The 22,707-nt window shown below is 37.4% G+C and overlaps 1 protein-coding gene and 1 pseudogene across 2 annotated transcripts in view; one reads left to right on the top strand and one right to left on the bottom strand.

Moving 5' to 3' along the window:
- AGPAT5 (1-acylglycerol-3-phosphate O-acyltransferase 5) overlaps positions 1-22,707 on the bottom strand; it is an 81,734-nt gene that overhangs the window by 31,479 nt on the left and 27,548 nt on the right. For both annotated transcript variants that reach the window (XM_006165916.3, XM_006165917.3), the window contains exons 3-4: positions 16,767-16,882; positions 13,542-13,631 (exon numbers count right to left, since the gene is read on the bottom strand). In XM_006165916.3, coding sequence (XP_006165978.1) covers positions 13,542-13,631; positions 16,767-16,882 — 206 coding nt within the window. The remainder of the gene's footprint in view (positions 1-13,541; positions 13,632-16,766; positions 16,883-22,707) is intronic.
- Positions 8,855-10,173, top strand: LOC102497675 (integrator complex subunit 12-like; annotated as a pseudogene).

A 22,707-nucleotide genomic window follows, 5' to 3' on the forward strand; every position in this document is an offset into this window, starting at 1 on the left:
AGTGCTTTCTCCCAAAGACCAGGAATAAGGAAAGTATGTCTGGTTCTCACCAGTTCTTTAAAGGTTGTACTCCACAGGTTAGCTAGAAAATGTGGCAAGAAATAAAGATTTTAAGAGAAAAAAATAAAAATGATGTTTATGCATAAATGACATAAAAATCTACACAGGAAGTCCTAAAATCCCTTTCTAAAGTTGCTAGATATTAAATTTAGTAAAGTTGACAGGATGGGGCCAGCAGGCGGCATGGTGGTTAAGGCACTGGATACCCACATGGTCGACCACAAGTTCAAATCCTGGACCTAATGGCTTGCTTTCTCACTTTGTCTCTCTCTCTCTCTCTGACTCTTTCTGATAGCACATGTGCCCTGTAGTGAATTAAAAGATAATAATAATGATATATAAAATTAAATAAATAATTCTTTTTTTTAAAAAAGTTAATAAGGTAAAAAGTCAACACATAAAAATTAATTGTAGTTTACATGCTATCAATAAAGAAACTAATAATTTTTAAAATGCTATCTACAATAGCATTAAAAAATAGAAAATTCTTAGGGATACGTTTGGCAAAAGATGTAAAGATATGTATGCTGAAAAACTACAAAACACTGCTGGGAGAAATTTTTAAAAACACAAAGTAACATAGGCAATCCTCATACATCCAAATATTTGATATCATTATGATATAAATTCCTTCTAGATTGATCTATAGGTACAAAATAATCCAAATCAAAAGCCCAGCAACTTTTTTTTAAAATAGAAATTGTCAAGCTAATTCTTTTTTTCAGAGAGATTTTTGCCATAGGGTGCATGAGCTCCCCAGAGAGCAAGAGAAACAGAAAGCAAGAAATCATCCCCCCAGGGGTGATGGCCACACTGCAATCCCTTCTCCTCCATTTTCCTCTCAGATTTTGGGCACACACACACACAGAGACACACACACACACACACACACACACACACACACACACACACAGCCCTGGCATGAATTTAAGCTCCCGGGTCCAGAATTTGAACGGCAGTCAACTATGTGGAAACCCAGCGACATAACCATTATGTCACCTGCTGGTTCCAGGAGAAACTTTTCTATAAATGGTGATGAATATCCATATTAAAAAAAATATAAACTCTGACCTTAAACAAAAATTAACTCAAGATAGATCACAGATCTAAATATAAAACTATAAAACTGACCATTCACAAAAATTAACTCAAGATGGATCACTTGTAAAAGTAAAACTATAAAACTTCTAGAAGAAAACAGGAAAAAATGTTAGAAATCTTGAGTTTAGCAAAAACTTTTTTTTCAATTTTTTTATTGTTCATACACAGTGTTCCTCAAATGTTGTCTTGCATACTGAGTTGAAGAGATTGTAAAGGTAGACCTGGAGTGGGTGCCAAAGACCTGCATACTCTATAAAAACTTGTAAGGTGATACTGAAATCATTAGCTCCATATCACACTCGGAGAAACATTACCCCAAGATGACGTCTTTAGGCTAGCTTTATCTCTTATTGTGTTGTATGTTCATAAACTAGGCATGTTCACAATTCTTCTTTTGCTTTTCTTTCCTTTCCTTTCAATATAACCAAGTTTCTTCACTCTCATAACTTTCTTAACAAACTTATTCTTTTACTTTTTCTTTTTTTTTTCTTTTTTTTAGAGAGAGTTTTAGTAAAGGTGTGTGCGCTTGCCAGAGAGACAGAGACAGAAAGTGAGAAACTATCCCCTGGGAAGGGCAGAAGGGGATGGCCATGGCACAATCTCTTCTCTTCCATTCTCCTGTTGGAATTTTAAGCATGTATGCACATGTGCCAGGTGTGAGTTTGAAGCCTCTGGGTTCGGGACTCGAACTGCAGTCGACTATGTGGGAGTCCAGTGGCATAACTGTTATGCTATCTACTGGTCCCAAAAAACTTATTCTTTTTGCTCAGTACAATCACCAACTCAACTCACCTATGATGGCAAAGACGTTTTAAATAGGGCACAAAGAAATTTTAAGACAAAAATCTATAAACTGAGCTTAAAATTTTAAACTTTTGCTCTTCAAAAGATACAATAATGAATATGAAAGGGGCAAGTCACAGATACAAAGATTAGTGAAGGAATATTTGTACAAGTTAGATGTTTTAATAATCCCTAATTCAAAAACACCTGAAGAACAGATGAACAAGTTGGACCAGCAGTTGGCATAATGACTATGTCACTGAACTCCCACATAGTCGACAGCAGTTCGAGTCCCAGACCTGGTGGCTTAAACTCATGCCGGGTGTGTGTACATGCATGCCCAAGATCCTGAGAGGAGAATGGAGGAGAAGGGATTGCAGCATGGCCATCCCCCCTGGTGGGTGATTTCTAGCTTTCTGTCTCTTTATCTGTCTATTTCTGTCTTTCTGGTGAGCACATGTGCCCTGTAGCAAAAACCTCTCAAAAAAAAAAAAAAAAAAAGAAAGAAAGAAAGAAAAGAAAAGAAAGAACATGAACAACTTGTGGTATATCCCTATAACAACATGTTAGGGTACTTCAAAAAGTTCATGGAAAAGCAGAGCAGTAGCACAACAGTAATGCAACTGAATCTACATGGCAAAGGCCCTGGTTTCATGACATAGGATCTCCCTGAATATGCCCCGTGCCCATATGCCCACGATCTGGGTCAGCTTAGACTGGAAGTAAATTGTGCTATAACCATCCTGTTGAGAGTGCTATCTCTGTCTCTCTCATGTGAGAGAAATAAGTGAATTTTTTTTAAAAATCATCAAAAAAAGTTTTTGAGAAAAATGGAATTGAAGCATGAGTTTATTTTTTGGGCAAAAAGTTCTGAAATCTATGCATAGTTTTCTTCATGATACACAATTTCCACATGCTTTTTTCTTTCTTTGGATTTTCTTGGTTTTGCCATAGAGTGTGCCACTCACTGGAGAGAGAGAGACAGAAAATAGGGAAAGTGAGAAATCACTTTCCCACCCCTCCATGCTGCAATCCCTTCTCCACTAGTCTCAAGATTTTGGGCACACTCATACACCCACCTGGCATGATATTCAAGGACCCAGGCCTAAGACTCGAACTGTAGTCAGCCACATGGGAATCCAGTGCTTTTACCACCAGGCCACCTGCTGGTCCCCTCCATATACTTTTTGAAGACTCCTCATACTACAGCAGTAAAATGAAACAAAATCTTGATACAATAATATGGATGAAACTCAAAATAATAATACTAAATGGAAAAAGTCACACATACCTCCAAAGAATATCAACTGTATGATTCCAGTTATATAAAATTCTAGAAGATACAAACTAATTTACAGTGACAGAAGGCAGATCAGTAATGTTCTTGGGATAAAAGAGCACAAAGATGTACAGGAACATTTGCAGGAAATGGTTATGTTCATGATCCTAACCGTGGTGACATTTTCAAGCATATATACAGGAACCAAAATTCCTCACATTATATACTTTTACTATCTGCAGCTTAGTGTACATTGGGTATACCTCAATTAAAAAAGAAAAAAAGATGGAGAGCCAACAGGTGGCATGGTGGTTGAAGCACTAGACTCCACATGGCCAACAACAGTTTAAGTCCTGGACCCAGAAGCTTGAAACTCCCTCCGGGCATGTGTGAATGCCCAAAATTCCAGGAGGAGAATGGAGAGGGACTGTGGTATGGCCATCCCCCCTGGTGGTGGAGGTAAGGTGGGGGTAATTTCTCACTTTTCCACTCACTGTCTCTCTCTTCTCTAGTGAGTTCATGTACTCTAAGGTAAAAAGCTTTAAAATATAAAAAAAAAAAAGAAAGGAAAAGGTAAAAGTGAGCTAATGGAAGATACACTCGGTAATAAAGGTTCTGATATGGGAAAAGCTTGAGATACTGGAAGAACTAAGAGAAAGTACAATGGAAGAAGACAGCATAAAATTAAATGAGGTGAAAGACAAAATATGCAGTCTCTAGTTACAGTATGTAACTAGGGAGGAGTACAGTAGATTTGGAATTAGGTAACAGTGATGGTTATACAACTTTGCAAATATACTTAAAAATCACTTTACATTTTAAAATGGTGAATTTTACGTTATGAGAATTATATCTCAATTTAAAAAACAAACAAAATGTATCAAACATCACTATCTCTACCCTCCACAAGTCAGCAAGTAGGGTTCCAACTTTAAAAGGAACTAATACTTAAAGAGAATTGAAGTTCCATTAAAAAAGTAAAATACAGTTTGGCAGACATACAAAATTATATCCATAACATTAAATTATGTTACTTTATGGCTATTATTACATGAAGTAGGTAGAGTGTGGCACCATGAAGATTTTTAAAAATTATTTATTTATGTGATTTTATTTTTGATAGTTTTAATTTGACCAGAAGAGAAACAGAGAGCAAGAGAGAGGAAAAGTGAGAAAGTAAGCTACCAGATCCAGGACTTAGGCTACAGTTGGGCATGTGGGAGTCCAGCACCTTAACCACCATGCCACCTGCTGACCATGGAGTTGTACAGGAGGTCAAATCTATAAAGAATGTAACTAGAGACAGAATATAGCACAGAACAGTCTAAATACCTGGATTTGAGTCCTAGCTTCTCTATTTACAGGCCCTGAGACTTTGGATAAACTTTTCATCCTTTTTATGACTTCCATTTTCTCATCCAGAAAATGAAAATTATAATGGTGCCTATATCGCACAGAGACACTATAAAGATAAAAGGTGGCAACAATCTACTTAATGCAGTAGATTTGGCACAAAATATACTGCAAATTGTTGTTGTTTCCATGAAAACAGAGATAGGCCTTAGAAATTTGAGATGACGTGTTTGTTGAAAAATGAGCAACATGAACTGAGTGGCTAATCATCCTAATCTAAGTTCTCTCCCATCCCGGGGGGCCCATCTCATGTGCTGAATTCTTAGAACAACCACTTCCAAAGGCAACAAGACCAAAGTGGTTATTTCTTACAGAGCCAAGCACAGCAGACAGCACAGATAGAAAGTCAAGATCTTAAAATACAACATTATTTTTTCTCCTTCAGGTATTATTACCTGATAAAGTCCTTGCTACTAGATTCAAATTACTAACAACAAAAAATGGCAGCACTCTAGGGGTTAGCAGGTAATGTGGTGGTGGTTAAGACACTGGTAGGTAAGGCCCTGAACTCCCATATGGTCAACTACAGTTTGAGTCCTGGACCTGGCAGCTTGCTTTCTTACTTCTCCTCTCTCTCTCTGATCAAAATAAAATAATAGTAATAATGATGCATAAAGTAATTATTTTTAAAAAAGAACAATATAAGTGAAATCCTTGCTCAAGGACAGGGAACAATGAGAACTATAGAAAAAAACTATTATGAACAAATCAAATTCTGTAGTAGATTTTTGCTACTGTACATAAATGTCCTGTTCTGTTCATTTTAATTTTTTTCTTTTATTTAGTTTTACATTCTTCCAGACATTTACTTTACATATCAAAAAATTTTTGCTTATACTCCATAGTTCTTGACAATTAATAAACAACTTTCAAAATTTCAAAATACTGAATTTTAAAGATAATGTTCAAAACATTTCTTATAATTTTACATAATTTTGTTTGTGACTCTATAACAACAGAGACAGTATGGTTTTAAATATTTTTGAGAAAATGTTTACATGTCAACTACTCAAATTGCTGAAAAGAAATGCCCAGCACACAAGTCACATGTAAACCTTTTCAATTCAACCCTGCCTACCAACAATTCTGTCATATACTATCTGCTAGCAAAGATCAGTTTCTTTTCCTTACTTTGGCATTTTCTAAAGATAATCCTCTGGTGTGGTTGCTCTTTTGCAATCTCTACAGATTACTATGTTGGGCTGGAAAAGTTCTGATTATTTTATGTTATAAATTCTTTCAAATATCCTCTCTAATCTTCTCTGTCAGGCAGAACTATTTATGGTGCCAGGCCATCTTTCTAAGAACTTCTGTTGGCTTACTTGAGATCCACCTTAGTTCCATAGTTTTCTGATTAATCTTCAGATATGACATTCCAGCCAAAGCCCTGTCCAATAATGAGTATTTTGAATTTCTGATTCAATGCAACAAGCATTATTGAACTTATACAAATACCCCTTCTGTCACAAAAAAAGAATACTCTCAAATATTTTCCAATTCCAAAGGGGTCAGGAAGGAAGAAAAGTTTATGTTTCCACTTAAAGAAACAAACGAAAATATTTTTACAAATTGCTCAACCTATGAACAACTCAGAAGAAAGTCAAATCCTTAAACTAGGAAAACAAAGCATAGTAAAAAAAAAATCATTAATGTTTTACTCAAAAGTCATAAAATTCTATTTCACTAGTTCAGTCTTATGTTCAAACTCTCTTCTGTTGAATATGCAGCGTTACTGTGGTCCTAACTTTCCATTTAAATCCAGGAAGATAACATTCAATGTTATTATTGATATTTCTTGTTCCTAGCATTAAATTGGTCATTTTCTTGGTTGCCTTTTATTCTCTTATTTCTTTAGTTTTCCTGGTAGAGCACACGTTTCAGAACTTCTTGAAGAGGAGGTCTGCTATTGACAAATTCTTTCAGGTCTTATTTATCTGAGAATGTTTTTATCCTTTCTTTCCATATGCAAGATAATCTTGCCAGGTATAGTATTCTTGGTTGAAACTGTTTTTCATTTAACACTTTGAATATATTTTCCCATTCTTTCCTTGCTTGCATTGTTTTTGATGAGAAGTCAGAGGTTAGCCTGATTGGATAACTTTTATAAGTAACCTGACGTTTCTCTCTTGCCAATTTTAGTACCTTGTCTTTGTCTGTAGATTTGGCCATTCTGGCTATGATACGCATTAGAGAAGATCTTCTTGGGTTGATTCTATTAAGGGTTCTTTGTATTTCTTGGGTCTGGATATTTGAATGCCTTTCTAGATTTGTTAAGTTTTCTTCCAAGATTTCATAGAATAGATTATCAATGCCCTTTATTAGTTTCCTTACGTTCTGGGATACTGATTATCCGGATATTTGGGCGCTTAATGCTGTCTAGTATTTCTTGTATAGTATTCTCATTTTGGGGGGTTATTTTCCCAGTTTTTTTTTTGGTAATTTTTTTTCTAGGTCAGAGGTTTTGCCTTCCACATTCGAGATTTGATTTTCTGCATGGACTAATCTGCTTTTAATACTTTCGAGGGAGGTTTTGATTTCCTGAATAGCAGCCTTCATCTCTAATAGCTCCATTTGATTCTTTTTTTATGGTGTGTATTTCCTCTTTCAGACCATGAAAGGACTTCAACACCTGGAACTCATTGTCTCTTTTCTCTTGCATCTTCTGGAGTTCATTATCTCTTAGCTCTGGGATCTCGTTTAGTTTTGTCACTATGAATATTCTAAATTCTCTATCAGACATTTCCACGAGTTCTACTGTACTGTCTGTGGATGATGGGGGATTGTTCTTTTCCCTTAGGGGAGAGGTATTTTCTTGGTTTCTCATGTTTCTTGTGCCTCTGTAGTGGTTTCTGGTCATTCTGTGACAAAATCTCTCCTCCACTGTGCTTGTCTGAATATTTCGGGAGTCCAGAAGATGGAGTTTTAGAGCATGGCTTCCCTGAACAGGCCAGGACACACTTCAGCTTTAAAATGGCTTCTTGTCTGAATATTTTGGGAGTCTACCTATTCTGTTAAATTTTCATTTTAAAGAAACCAGAGATTCTGTTCTCTTCTGTGATGACCTTCCATTAAAAAAATACATACACAAAAACTATATCTAATATACAATATATCATTTTAAATATAGGTACTATGAACTTTAATGGAAAATTAGCAAGTTATCTCACATTAAAAGCTTATTCAAAAGTAAAAGAGCTATTTAAGAGTTTTTAATATATTTGAATTGTAAACAACTACTGAACTGATGACTTCCTATTAAAAACAGTCTTTTCTCCATGTACAAGTTAAGTCTCATCCCAAAATGAAGACTCAGAGTTGCTGTAAAAACTAAAGCCATAAAGAAGAACAAATTCCTGTCATTTGAGACAAAGTGGGTGAACCTAGAAGATAAAATATCAAATGAAATAGGCCAGGCTACAAAACACAAATACTGTATGCCCCCATCTAACAAATACTGAGTGTCTTCAGTCATTAGTGGAAGCTAAAGGACTTGATAGCACTGAAGAGTAAAGTAATGGTAGATATTGGAAGCTGCATGGGACAAAAGGATCCTGGGTTGGGGGGGAAGAGAGGGTGAAGAGGAAGGATGAAAGTACGGGTATGGTTTGGGAGAAACTGATCAACAGACACAAGAGTACAGGTAAACAAATGGAACCGATTATGGAACAATGTACTATAGCAGAGAAAAAAGCATTAAGAATTCAAAATATACTTCCAAAATAGCAGGTAGTGTGGTGGTTGAGGTGCTGGACGTGGCCAACTACGGTTCAAGTACTGGACCTGGAGGCTGGCTTTCTCATTTATTCTTTCTCTCTCTAGTCAAATTAAACAATAATAATAATGGAAAAAAATAATAATAATGGGACCAGCAGATGGCATAATGGTTACGTCACTGGACTCCCATATAGTCGACCACAGTTTGAGTCCTGGACCTAGCGGCTTGAAACTCATGCCAGGCACATGTACGTGTGTGCCCAAAATCCCAAGAGGAGAATGAGAAGGGGCTGTGATTGGTCAATCCCCCAGGGGATGATTTCTCACTTTCTGTCTCTCTGGTGAGCACACATGCCCTATAGCAAAAGTCTCTCTCAAATAAAAATAAAAATAAAATAATAAATAAAATTAAATAATAATTTTTTAAAAAGATAGGAAAAATTATTAAAAAGATGATGAAAATTATGGGGAAACCGACAGTGGTGGGCTGGAGCAGTGTTTGCAATGGCTGCTACTGTGAACCTGGAGCTTGATCCTATTTTTTTTGAAGGCACTGGGTCTCTTACATTCCAAGAATAAAGTTTATGCTGAAAATCTAAAAGAACTAGATGCATCTTTGGCTCAGGGCATTGATTCAAGTTACCGTCCATTTCAAAAGGACATGGAGTCACCCAAAATTTCAGGCACAGAACCGATTTCCATTAAGCCAGAACCCAAAGTGTCATCCAGTTTCCTCCTGGCAATATTAATGGCAAGGTCCTTACAACTGAAAAGGTGAAGAAGGAAGCTAAAAAAAGACCTGCTGATAAAATGAAATCAGACATCACCGAAGGAGCTGGTATTTCCAAGAAACCTAGACTGGAGAAGTCAGAGACACGCTCCTCTCCTATTATGTCCAAACCAGCAAGGATTTAGCTGTGGCTAACCTTTCCAGCTTGGAGGAGACCAGTGCTGATGATTTTGCCGTGGAGATGGGACTGGCCTGAGTGGTTTGCAGGCAAATGATGGTGATATCTGGGAATCAATTAGTAGAATGTCAAGAATGCCATAATTTCTACCACCAAGATTGCCACAAACCCCAAGTGACAGACAAGGAAGTGAATGATCCTTGATCTTCCTCGCCTGCTGTGGTATTGTGACACTCAGTATTTGTTAGATGGGTGCACCAGACAAATAAAAAGAATGGCTCAAAAAACCCAGAAGCCAGCCCCCACTGTTGTGTTTGTAGCTCCATCTGTCAAAGATCTACTAGTTAAGAAACCAGAAACAACTTTTCTGGCATTCAAGAAAACAGAAGTCAGGACATCTATGGTGATTTCAGGAACTTCTTCTAGCACCAGTATTTACATATCAGAAACAAGTGGCCTAACTGGATGGGCAGTTTTTGGCAGTCAAAACTTTCTCCGCTGGTCCCTCAACAGCAAAATGGGGCTCGATGACACAAAACAGCAGTGGGAAACCTGCTGCTTCATCATCTAACCAGAAGCCTGTGGGTTTGACAGGTCTGGTAACATCATCCAAAAGTGGAATCAGTTCCAAAATAGGTTCCAGTAACAGCCCTACACTCACTGTGCCACCAAAACCACCTCCACCACTAACCCTGGGCAAAGCGGGCCTTAGTCTCTCAGCTGTGACAACGTCAGCAGGGTAGATCTTCCTAGTCCAAGTAGTTTAGTCCCAGGAAGCAGCAGCCAGCTCAGTGGGAACAGGAATAGTGGGCCAGCCAGGCCAAGCAGTGGTGACGCAAGGCCACCTCAGTGCAAAGCAGCACTCCCTCAGCATCCCTTAAAGGCCTTACCTCACAGGAATCACACCTCAACTAGATGCATCTTTGGCTCGGGGCTATGAAGTGACTATAGATGGTCAAGAAAGCCACCTAGAATAGACTCAAGGTGTGAAGGGGCTGAGGAGGTTTATATCACATTATCCCAAGGATGAAAAGCTTATTAGGACTTAAACTGTAATATACTGTAATTTAATAAAAATCTTTGTAGTAAAAAAAAAGTGAAGATGATGAATATGCGTATATCTTTGATTTACTTATTATACGTTGTAAGCTCAAAGAACCAGACTGTACCCCATAAAGACATACAACGATTATATGTAAGTCAGAAATTACATTTTTAAAGAATGGAACTATATGAAAATAGTAAGTACTATATGGCAGGCTTTTAGTATTAAGTTTCCTCCCTCTTTCAAAACTCAAAATAGGTTTTCAAAAATTCTCTCTTGTTTACTGAATAGTTTTTAGAGCAAGCACATGTATATAGAAGTATCTTAGAACTCAATACACTTTGATTAGCTATACATCTTTTAATTTTTGCTTTCCCTTTAAATAAAAAGGTATTTTACATTGAGATACATAGAATATGCCCCCTAAATTAATCCAATCCAACAAACCACAAATTTCAAAAAATTTTCTACAATTATGATCAGAAGAAGTACTCAATTCATTAAAAATTTCACTATACATTTACAGAGGAAAAAAATGCAAAAATGTGACAGGTTACAAAATAACAATCTCTTCCTTCAGTGAATTTATAATTTAACTATGGAAGAAGTACTACATGTATGATCAGAAACCAATGAGAAATAAAATCACATAAACATATACATGTGGTATTTTTCCTACAGAACAGCTTTAAATTGCTAGAAGGAGAGTAACAAAATCTTGCTACCATTTGGATATGGATGACAACCCAGTGAGGCAGGAGGAGGCAAAACCAACCCTCTACAGAGAAAGGGGCAGGAACCTAGGCATAGATTTACAGTTAAAAGCAAAGCACAGTCAGAGAAGGCTCTACTCCCAAGATGCCCCCTAAGACTTAATCAGAATACAAGACATCTCTCTTCCCGCTCCCTCTACCACCAATAACAAGTATCAGAGGACTACTGTTAAGAGAGGTACAGAAAGGAAACTCACTCTGAGGTATCTTGAAAAATCTAAGCATGGAACAGACACTAAGAAAAAACTCCCCAATAAAACCTCTCCCATTCCTAAACACAAATTTTTGAATGGTACAGGAATTTGAAGCCTGTGAGAAAAATCACAGCAAGTGCAAAAAACAAATCCAGTACAGCTCCTGACTGAATTGACTCAAACTTTCACATGAAAGGCCTAGCAAAAAAAGAAAGTTATATTCATTTCCAGGCATCAATATGATCATCTTAGTCACTACTGTCCTACACAATACCCAACTTTCAAGGAAATCATAAGTAGCATAGAATCAGCAAGATAAAACACAATTTGAAGAGATAAGGTGATCAAATATACCACATTCAGATTTAACATAAATGCCAGAATTATCAGACAGGGAATTTAAAATAACTGTGAGTAAAAAAGTAAATGTTCTAGTGGAAAAGGTGGACAATCTTCATGATCAGAGAGAGAAACTAGGAGAAAGAATCAAAGGGAAATACAAAGAATGAAGAAGACAGTAGCAGAGATGAAGAATGCCTTAACTGGCATAGCAGTAGACCTGATATAGCAGAGGGGAGAATCAGCTCAAGCTGAAGATACATCAACAGAAATTATCCAAACTCAACACACACACATACACACAAAGAAGTTTAAAACAGAATAAAGCATCTAAAGCTGCAGAACAGTATCAACTGACCCAATACATATATAATTAGAGAAGAAAGAAAACACAGGGAAGGAATAATATTTAAAGAAATATTTAATAAAGGCCAAGAATTTCCCCAAATTAATGACAGATACTAAACCATAGATCCAAGTTCAGAAAGGATCAACCAGGATAAATTTTAAAATAAATACATAAATAAGTAGACATATAATATTTCACCAGCTATAAAACTAAAACCAAGACAAAACTCATGAAGGAAGCCAGAGGATAAAAAGACACATAAACTACACATAGTACTTTCTCAATCTTGACACTACTGACAATTATATTTACTGGGAGAAGAAAAACAAAGGCAAACTGTAGAATGCTAACATTCAAGCAGAAAGAGGCTGTTATTTGTTTGTTTTTTATATATAGCATCAACAGCAGAATATATAAGAAACCCCACAGAAGTTATGTGACTAGGTAGCTGAAGACAAGTAGGATAAACACGAACATATAAATCCATGTTTTCTAAATTTTAAATTTTAAAAAAGAAATTAGATATACATATTGCTAGGCTATTCTGTCTTTTAGAGATCTACAATGACCCCAATTCTGCCAAAAATTCATCATATTGTTTAAATTAAATAGATCCTTTCAAAATGCCATGCTTTCTTTGAGGGTGAGCTATAACATCACATTGTACCGGGGTGTCAGAAAGTCATGAGCATCTTTAATGCTTTTCTATGTAAAAATGTGTCATGACTTTTCCGATGAGCCATACTACCACCACCTTGAAACAGGATCCAAATGCCTAATGTAACATTTAGAAAATGTTTATGAGTAAACGGTGACTTCATCAGAAGACTGGAGAATTATCTGAATATGAGCTCTGGCTACTGCTTATGAGGCCCAGTGAGGGGAGCACAAAAGGGGTGGAGGAAGCAGAGAGGGGGCATGAATGACAGAATAATTGGTGTATGTGAGCTAAATTTCTGAGCACTTGTAATACACTGAAAGATAAAGCCCGTCACTGCAATCATGTTGTTTTGCCCTAGTAGGAAGTCGTGGAAAAAGATCATTTGGCAGCCATTAGCAATCTTCAAATAAAAGACTGACACTCCATTTTTATTTTTTAAGCAAAGTTTTATAAAATAATATTTACAGAGAATGACTTCTTCATTTGTAGATGTCGTACTTTTTTCGATTTCTTAATTGCTCAGTATTACAAGAAATCCTTATCTAGACAAACAGGAACAGTTGCTGCTTCAAAAATGAAATCTGATACTAAAGGATGTAAGAAGTTAACGCAAGCTCTTAACATACTTTAAATGTAGGGTTACAAGTGCAGTTCTACTTTATATTTATAGGCTCTGAAAGACACCAAAGTCTTTTCATTCTTTAAAGGTCAACATTGACAACCACTAGCAAAGGATCTAATCATCTGCAGCAGTCCTGTTGGAAGAAAAAAAAACACAAAAACAAAAAAAAATTGCTTACCTAGATTTAGAAGGGTTTAGTTGCATCATAAATTAATACATATATTTTCATGATGATGGTTAAATTTAAGTCTTAAAAAATTATAGTTAATAAGAAATAAATAAAAATGGGTGTGAACTTACTGGAGTTCTTGCATTCACATAGCTCTGCAGCTTGTTTCTCATTTCTTTTTCATTGAATTTGGCACTTCGTTTTACATAGATTCCTCCATGCTGCCACATAAAACAATTGCAGAAAAAAGGATTTACTCTTAAAAGAACCAATGGCAATAGTCATCAAAAAAAATTACTCTTAAAAAGAATAAAACTATACTTCAGAATTGAAACTATATATAATACATTCAAATATTGGCAAATACAGAACATTTAAATGGAAATTCCTCTGTATCAACATAATTCAAACAAAATTGCATGCTACACTGTATTGGAAAACACAGGAATATTTAGTTTTATGGGCAGTTAAAATTAAAAACGCCTTTTTTTCAGGCTAGCTGGTGGTGGGGTGGTTAAGGTGGCTGGTTCCCATATTTCTGACTGCACAATTTGAGACCTAGACCCAGTAGCTTGAAAAAGTCTTTGACGGGACCAGCAGTTAGCGTAATGGCTGTCACTGGACTCCCACGTAGTCAACCGCATTCCAAGTCTTGGACCCGGTGGCTTAAACTCACACCAGGCACATGTGCGTGCATGCCCAAGATCCCAAGAGAAGAAATCATCCCCTTCGGGGGATGGCCATAATGCAATCCTTTCTCTTCCATTCTCCTCTGGTGATTCTGGGCACACATACATACATGTTTGGTGTGAGTTTTAAGCCACCAGTTCTGGGACTTGAACTACAGTAGACCATATGAGAGTCCAGCAACATAACCATTACACCATCTGCTGGTCCCCAAAATGCTTTTTTATTAAAAATACATTTTAAAAATAAAAATCTTCAGCAATCAGATGGATCTTAACTCCCTATTTTTCCAAAACGCATCCTTAAAATGTCAACAGTCACAATCTTTAGGGATTTCAAAAATCAACCTAGTTAGATATGTATGCAGCACTGTTATGGATGGAATTATGTTCCTTCAAAACCCAAAAATTCTGGGACCAGCAGTTAGTGTAATGGCTGTGTCACTGGACTCTCACATAGCCGACCACGGTTCACGTCCCAGACCCGGTGGCTTAAAACTCACGCCAGGTGCATGTGCATGCGTGTGCGTGCGTGCCCAAGATCCCGAGAGGAGAATGGAGGAGAAGGGATTGTGGCGTGGCCATCCCCTCTGGGGGGTGATTTCTCGCTTTCTGTCTCTCTGTCTCTCTCTGTCTGTCTGGCGAGCGCATGCACCCTATACCAAAACCTCTCAAAAAATAAAAAAATAAAAAAATCCAAAAATTCTAACATCCAATGTAACTCTTTGGAGACAGGGCCTTTAAAAAGGTGATTAAAGAGGCCAGCAGGTAGAGTAGTGGTTAAGGCGCTGGACTCCCATAGCTCACCACAGTTCCAATCCCAGACCCAGTGGCTTGAAACTCACAGTAGGCAAATGTATGTGCATGCTCAAAACCTGAAAGGAGAATGGAAGAGAGGGAACTGCATGGCCATTTCCCTGGAGAATAATTTTTCACTTTCACCCTCACTGTCTCTGTTTCTCTCCTACAAACACATGTGCAAAAACTATGGCAAAAACCTAAATAAAAAAAAGAGATTAAAATTAAGCTAGATCATATTATGCTATGATTAGAATATTTTAAATTACTATAAATCAATCCCAGCACATAGAGTAATGGTTATGTCACTGGACTCCCAAGGAGTCGACCACGGTTCAAGTCTTGGACCCGGAGGCTTAAACTCACACCAGGCACATGTGCGTGCATGCCCAAGATCCCAAGAGGAGAATGAAGAAGAAGGGATTGTGGCATGGCCATTCCCCCTGCTGGGTGATTTATTGTTTTCTGTCTCTGTTCCTCTCTCTTTTTCTGGTGAGTGCATGCATCCTATAGCAAAAATCGCTCTCTGAAAAAAAGAAAATTAAGCTAGATCATAAGGTGAGGCCCTAATCCAATGTGTCCAGTGTCCTTCTAAAAAGAGGAAAAGATCCCAGAGATACAGGTGTACAAAGAAAAAGATTATGTAAGGACGTAACAAGAAGAGTACCATATGTGAGCCTCAGAAGAGGTCTCAGAAGTAAGGAACCTTGGCAACACCATGATCTTGAACTTTTAGACTCAAGAACTATGAGAGGGTCCAACAGGTGGTGTGGTGCTTAAGACACAAGATTCCCACATTGCCAATTATGGTTTGAGTCCCAGACCCGGTGACTTGCTTTCTCACTCTCTCTCTCTCTTTCACTTTGGTGAGTGCACATACCCTACAGCAAACTTTAAAAAATAATAATAAATAAAATAAAGCTAAATTTTTTAAAGTGTGAGGAAGTTTATTTTATTTCTTTTTGTTTGTTTGCTTTCCCAGTTTACTATAGGGCTCATGCACTCACCAGAGGGAGACAGAAAGGGGGAGAAAAAAAATGAGAAAACCTCCCCCAGAGGGATGACCACATTACAATCCCTTTTCCTCCACTCTCCTCTATAAATCTTGGGTACAAATAAACATGTGTTTGGCATATTTTTTCAAGTCATCAGGTCCAGGATTCACACCATAAAGTTGGCCATGTGAGATCCAGTTGCCTTAGCCACCATCTGGCTGGCCTGAGAAAATAAATTTAATGCTAGGACCAGCAGTTGGCATAATGGCTGTGTTGCTGGACTCCCATGTAGTAGACCACAGTTTGAGTCTCAGACCCTCATGCCAGGCGTGTGTGTGTGCGTGCCCAAGATCCTGAGAGGAGAATGGAGGAGAAGGGATTGTGGCGTGGCCATCCTCCCCCAGAGGGTGATTTCTCGCTTTCGATCTCTCTGTCTCTCTTTCTCTAGCAATCGCACATACCCTGTAGCCAAAAATAAAAAATAAAAAAACTCTCCAAATAAATTCAATGCTAAGCAATTTATATGCATTGTTCATTTTTAAAAATATCCTACATATCACTAAATACTTTCATCATTAGTCTTATGTGGTAGTCACCTATCAAAGTCTAGGCCTTTAAAGTGTCTGTAAGTTGACTTTTATACATTTGCATTTCTGCTATTTCATTTAACTATACAGATAATAAAATATTTGTAATTAAAAAAATACTTCAATTTAGGATAAACCATTAAATCCTTTTTTTAAAAAAACCCCACACGTTTAATTAAGTTTTCATTAAAATTTTATTGTCAAATTTCTAAAACTACATATATAAGTGTATATTTATATATATATATACATACACACACATATATATTTAAAAAGTGAAAAAGTGTTACCTGAGAAAAGTAATACCCATACAATGGAAGCCATTTTAACCCATCTTTCAGCACATAGCACACATGTCCAAGAGCATTCTGCCTGATGGCCAAAATGTCAGCAACAATCCAGTCAACTGTAAAGACAGAACCCTATTAACACATCTGTGATCTGTATGTCCACTCCAACAGTCCCTCACAGAACAAAAAGCCTCATCACAGCACTATATTAAGAATGGTTTTAAATACTATGATTAGAATATTTTAAATAAATCCCAGAAATATAAAGATATAAATTCTTCAGGGTTTTTGTTTGCTTTAACATTTACTGAAAACCTTTTTATTCATGGGCAAAATACAAGTCACAAAACATTGAACATTGAAGTAATCAAACAATGGCATGTACAAGAAATAAAATAACTTCTTTAATTTCTGAAGTCTACAAACCTAAAGATGTTTTTAATAAAAAGGTGAAAATTATGAGCAAAAAGTAGATAAATGAAATTATCAAGAACTAAATATTCTATATAGATATGTTCAATAAAAGACAAAGCATTTTATCTTTACTAATAAGTTTCAGGACACAGTACAAAGTCACAATGGCATTCAAGCAAAGGTCTCCTGTGCCTTCTAACTGTGCTAGGCAAACAGGTGTTCTTTACATAACCAAAGGCCATGGTTCCATGCTGCCGATGAATATAATTATATAGATATAGTATTACCATAAGAGTGTAAGAAGGCATGAGTGAGTTTATTACGGCAACAGAAAATTTCCTAGAAGCAAGTTGTTAATTGAGCTTTCAAATTCAAAAGAATTCCAAGTAGAGAAACTGTCCCTTGTCAAAAGCAAATAAACACAAACAGCAAACTGAGTGCAAAAAATGGTCAACAGATTAGATGATTTAAATAAATTAAGAGGAAATAAAATGAAATTAAAAGGGATAATGGTCTTGAGAACCAGAGAAACTTAGATTTGAAAGAATATGATGCAAACTACCCTCTTTACTTAAGGTTTCATTTTATTTATTATTATTTTCTTCTAATTTGATATAGGACAGGCATGTATGCTTACCAGAGAGAGACGGGGAGAGAAAGTGAGAAACTAAGCCACAGGGTTCGGGACTTGAATTACAGTTGGTCCTGTAGAAGTCCATCGTCTTAACCACCACTCCACTTGCTGGTCCCACTACCCAATCTCTTAGTGAGAATGAAAATATGAAACAAAATGGAAGGGAGACTTTTCTAGTATCTGGAGATGAATTCAAGGATGAGACACTTGAAAATTAAGAATCTGTATAAAAAATGCAACTGTGGGATCAGACCTGTGGCTTAATGGTTAAGGGAGCCAGATCCTACATGGCTAACCAGTTTGAACCCAGCCCCAGTGCCTCAGAAAACATGCTGGGTGTGTGTGCATGCACATGCAAAATCCTGACTGGATGGCAAAATGAACAGGGACTGTAGCATGAGCATGCCCACTGGGGTGCTTTCTCACTCTCCATCTCTCTCTGTCCCTCGCTGAGGAATGCACATGCCTTCTGGCAATTAAAAAAAAGTATATATAATCCTGGTATCATAAGTGTGCTTAGGGCTATACATGTGAGAAAAAAAAGGAGTGAATCAGAAGGGGAGTATATAATAAAAAAAAAAAAAACACTATAGGAAATAAATACAAGCAATTTAAAGAATTTAAATAAGTTTTAACTAAAAGGGACAATTTCTCACAGATTTACTCTCAGTTATGTGAAACCCTGTAGACAATGCACTATACTAGATAGACTATATCAAAGAAGATTTTTCCATTTAAACACTAAAAATTAAACATCTAGAAAAATGTAATTACTATATATATATCTTTTTTAAAAAAATGAATTATTTTATTTAACTTTATTTTATTTTGACCAGAGCAGGACAGAGTGAGTGAGAGAGAGACAGAGAGAGAGAGAGAGAAAGCAAGTCACCAGGTTCAGGACTAGAACCCTGGTTGGCCATCTGGGAATACAGCACTCTTAACCACCACATCATCTGCCAGTCTCTATACATCTCTTTTTGATTGAAGATTATCATTCAAAGATTAATTTTCATTGATTTTAGAGTTATAATTTTATATATACCTATATGGTTATGGCTCCCTATAATGGGAATAATGCCTGCAAATATTTTCCCCTACTGTGTATATCCTTGGTAGCAGTATCTACTAGTTTGAGATAGCCACACTGTTGGATTAGCTTTATCACTTTCCTCTAAAGTCTATAACTTCTTATATAAGCCCTCTCCTTAGCTACTTCAAATTCAGAAAAAATAATCATTGATAAACACATTTATTTCTAATCATATCTTGGAAACCATATAATCAAATCTGTTACAATTGTACCTAATGCAAAGGAAACAGATTCTTTAAAAATTTCTGAGAACTTGGGACCAGCAGATGGTGTAATGTTTACATCACTGGACTCTCACATAGTCGACCACGGTTCAAGTCCTGGACCAGTGGCTTAAAACACACCAGGTGCGTGTCATGCATGCTCAAAATCCTGAGAGGAAAATGGAGAAGGGACTGCAGTGTGGCTATCCCCCTAGGGGGAGGGGGGTGATGTCTCACTTTTTGTCTCTGTCTTTCTCTGTCTCTCCGGTGAGTGCACGTGCCCTATAGCAAAGAAAAAATGAATTCTGGGACCAGCAGTTAGCATAATGGCTATGTCACTGGACTCCCATGTAGTCAACCACTGTTCAAGTCCCAGACCCGGCGGCTTAAACTCACGCAGGGCGCGTGTGCATGCGCAAGATCCCAGGAGGAGAATGGAGGAGAAGGGATTGTGGCGTGGCCATCTCCCCTGGGGGGTGATTTCTCGTTTTCTATCTCTCTGTCTTTCTGGTGAGCGCACGCGCCCTATAGCTAAAACCTCCCCCCCCAAAAAAAAGAGAAAAAAATGACTTCTGAGAACTAATTTTGTTCTCTGTGGTTCTGTATGCTTCCCAGGTTAAAAGTATATTCTGGAACTTATTTGGGGTGTAATACTCAAACACACATTTGGTATATTTTCTTTTCTTTTTTTTTTTTTTTTTTTTTGGGGGTTTTTGTTTTTGGGCGCGGGGGCTCACCCGAAGACAGAGAGAGGCAAAGAGATAGAAAGTGAAAAATCACCCCCAGGGGGAATGGTCATACTGCAGTTCCTTCTCCTGCATTCTTCTCTCAGGACCTTGGGCACGCATGCACATGAGCCCGGCATGAGTTTAAGCCACCAGGTCCAGGACTCGAACCGCAGTTGGCTACATGGGAGTTCAGCCACACAGCTATTATGCTAACTGCTGGTCCAGTATCTTTTTTTTATAACAATTTTTTTTAAGTTTAGAGGAATAAAAAATGTATTTCTATATTAAAACAATCATGGTATGTTATGGCTTCAAATACATTCTCCAAGAACTTTTTAAGAGAAAGTGTAACATTTCTAAAATAGGTCATGTTCATAATAAACTGCCCTGGAATATGCACTTAAACTTGAAACTTTTAGTAGAAACATTTAAGAACTTGAGAGAACCAGCAGTTAGCGTAATGGTTATGTCACTGGACTCCCACGTAGTCGACCACGGTTCGCGTCTCGGATCCGGTGGCTTAAATCTCATGCCGGGTACATGTGCGTGCGTGCCCAAGATCCCGAGAGGAGAATGGAGGAGAAGGGATTGCGGTGTGACCATCCCCCCTGGGGGGTGATTTCTCGCTTTCTGTCCCTATGTCTCTCTCTGTCTCTCTGGCGAGTGCACACGCCCTATAGTGAAAACCTCTCCAAAAAAAAAAAAAAAGAACTTGAGTAGTTAAAAGACACATGCTTAAAGAAAAAAAAAAGACACATGCTTTATGCCATCAATACTTGTTTCAAAATTATTAGTATTTGCTCCTAATCTATTTTATTTCTGTTTATTTTCAGCTAGGTTTCAGTGACATTAGATTATATAATAGCTGAGTTATTGATAGCTGAGATAGTAATACCTTTACAATAACTGCTCCTATTGTGTGTTCTACCAATAAGTACAGCACGAAGTCATGTTGTAGGCATGAATAACTTCCAATATAAATACATACAGCTAGTTAGGAATTCTTTAGTGGTGATCCAGCCAGCACAGTACCGTTGCTCCTCTTAACTTGGAAGAGAGCAGAGGAGGGCATGGTTGGGTACCAAAAAATGATCCCCCCAAGACCAGCACTTTGATGAGCTGAATTAAAGAAATAGCCTCAGAAACAAGCTCTCTCTTTGACCTTTCCACTCCCGACTCTTGCCTTTTGATCAGTTTTGATCTTCTTTAACTCCAAAAGCTCAAGGAAGAGATTTACTGATATTCCATGACTTACCTAAAGACCAGATCCATCAAAGAGGAAAACAATTATCTTCTGCTGCCTCCCTGAGATTTCATTTAACTAATTCATACTCCAGAAAGGAAGACTGAGAAATATCAAGACACCTGGTCAGATTTTGTCATAAGCTACTTACTCTCTTGTCTCACAGGCCCACCAACTCCCCAAAGGAATCATTTATTCACCACTGTCTGAGCACTGGACCTATTTCTTCCCTCTAAAATCACTTACTCTAAAATGGTCAGCACCCGTTACTCCTCTATGAAGAGGGTACATAAGCCTCAACAGTTTGGAACCCTTTTGAATTCATATATTTTTTAAATGTTTTTTAAAAAAAACTTTAGTTATTTATTTATTTTTAATTTGACCAGAGAGGGACAGAGAGAGAGAAAATGAGAAAGCAAGACACCAGGTCTGGGACTCAAACCATGGCTGGCCATGTGGATTTCAGCGCTCTTAACAGCACGCCACCTACCAGCCTCTTGAATTCATATTTTTAAAAATTATGTAATGTTTATTTATTTCTACTTATGTATTAAATGAGAGAGAGAGAGAGATGAGAACCCTCAAGAAGGTCTTACGTCATGTTGCCCCATATTCCCCAGCCTTTCAGCCAGCTAGGATTGCTGGCACAGGCATATGTGAATGGCATGTACAAGTCAACCTGGGAACTGAGTTCTGATATTCCAAATACGGTGGCCAGCCCTGCAGAGTGCTGTATTACTGCTGTACCACCATTGCTGGGCCTGAGTTTATAGTTTCTGTGGTTCTTGTGTACATATGTAGACATTAAATTTATATGCCTTCTCTTAAATTTGCTGTCAGTGATTTTCAATGGACCTTCAAAGAGGGAGGAAAAATTTCCTTTCCTTTCCCTATAGCAGTTTATTTTCCTAATCTACATCATTATATAATCATACATCCTAATTCATAAAGATACTGTTCAGTCTAAAAGAGCTTTGGACATAAAGCACTTACCTGCCATGGATCCAGCACTATTATCATCGTAAGCAATTACTATCATCATAACTACTGCATTAAATGCTACCTAGAGGGCTAGCTGGTGCCAAGGTGATTAAGACAGCTGGATCCCACATGGCTGACTGCATGGTTTGAGTCCTGGATCCAGACACTTGAAAAACACACTGTGTGCATGTCTGTGCATACCCAAAATCCCAAAAAGGGAGAGAAATAGATGATAAGGGATTGTGGCATGGCTACCCCCCATAAGGGCTACTTTCTCATATTCCCTCTGTTTCTTTGACTGACAAATTAAAAAAAAAAAAGTCACCTAAACTATGTACTCAGTGGATTAAGAGATAGATTATGATCAGTAGATAATACTCACACCTTATTAATTAAGCCTCTGAGAGTTTAAGTAATTTGTCCATTGATACAAAGCCTACTGTGGGACAGCAATGAATTACGACTCTCTAACTCCACACTTTTTTATGATAGTCTATTCACCACATATGCTGTTAGCCAGGAAAACTGCCATATAACACCCAGAAAACTGCCATATAACACCCATGGAACATGGTTCAAGTCTAGACCTGGTGGCTTGCTTTCTCACTTCTCCTCTCTCTCTGTCTCTCTCTGATCAAATTGGAA

The sequence above is a fragment of the Tupaia chinensis genome, unplaced genomic scaffold (assembly GCF_000334495.1).
Source record: "Tupaia chinensis unplaced genomic scaffold, TupChi_1.0 Scaffold144089_1, whole genome shotgun sequence".
In the NCBI taxonomy this organism is placed as follows: domain Eukaryota; kingdom Metazoa; phylum Chordata; class Mammalia; order Scandentia; family Tupaiidae; genus Tupaia; species Tupaia belangeri.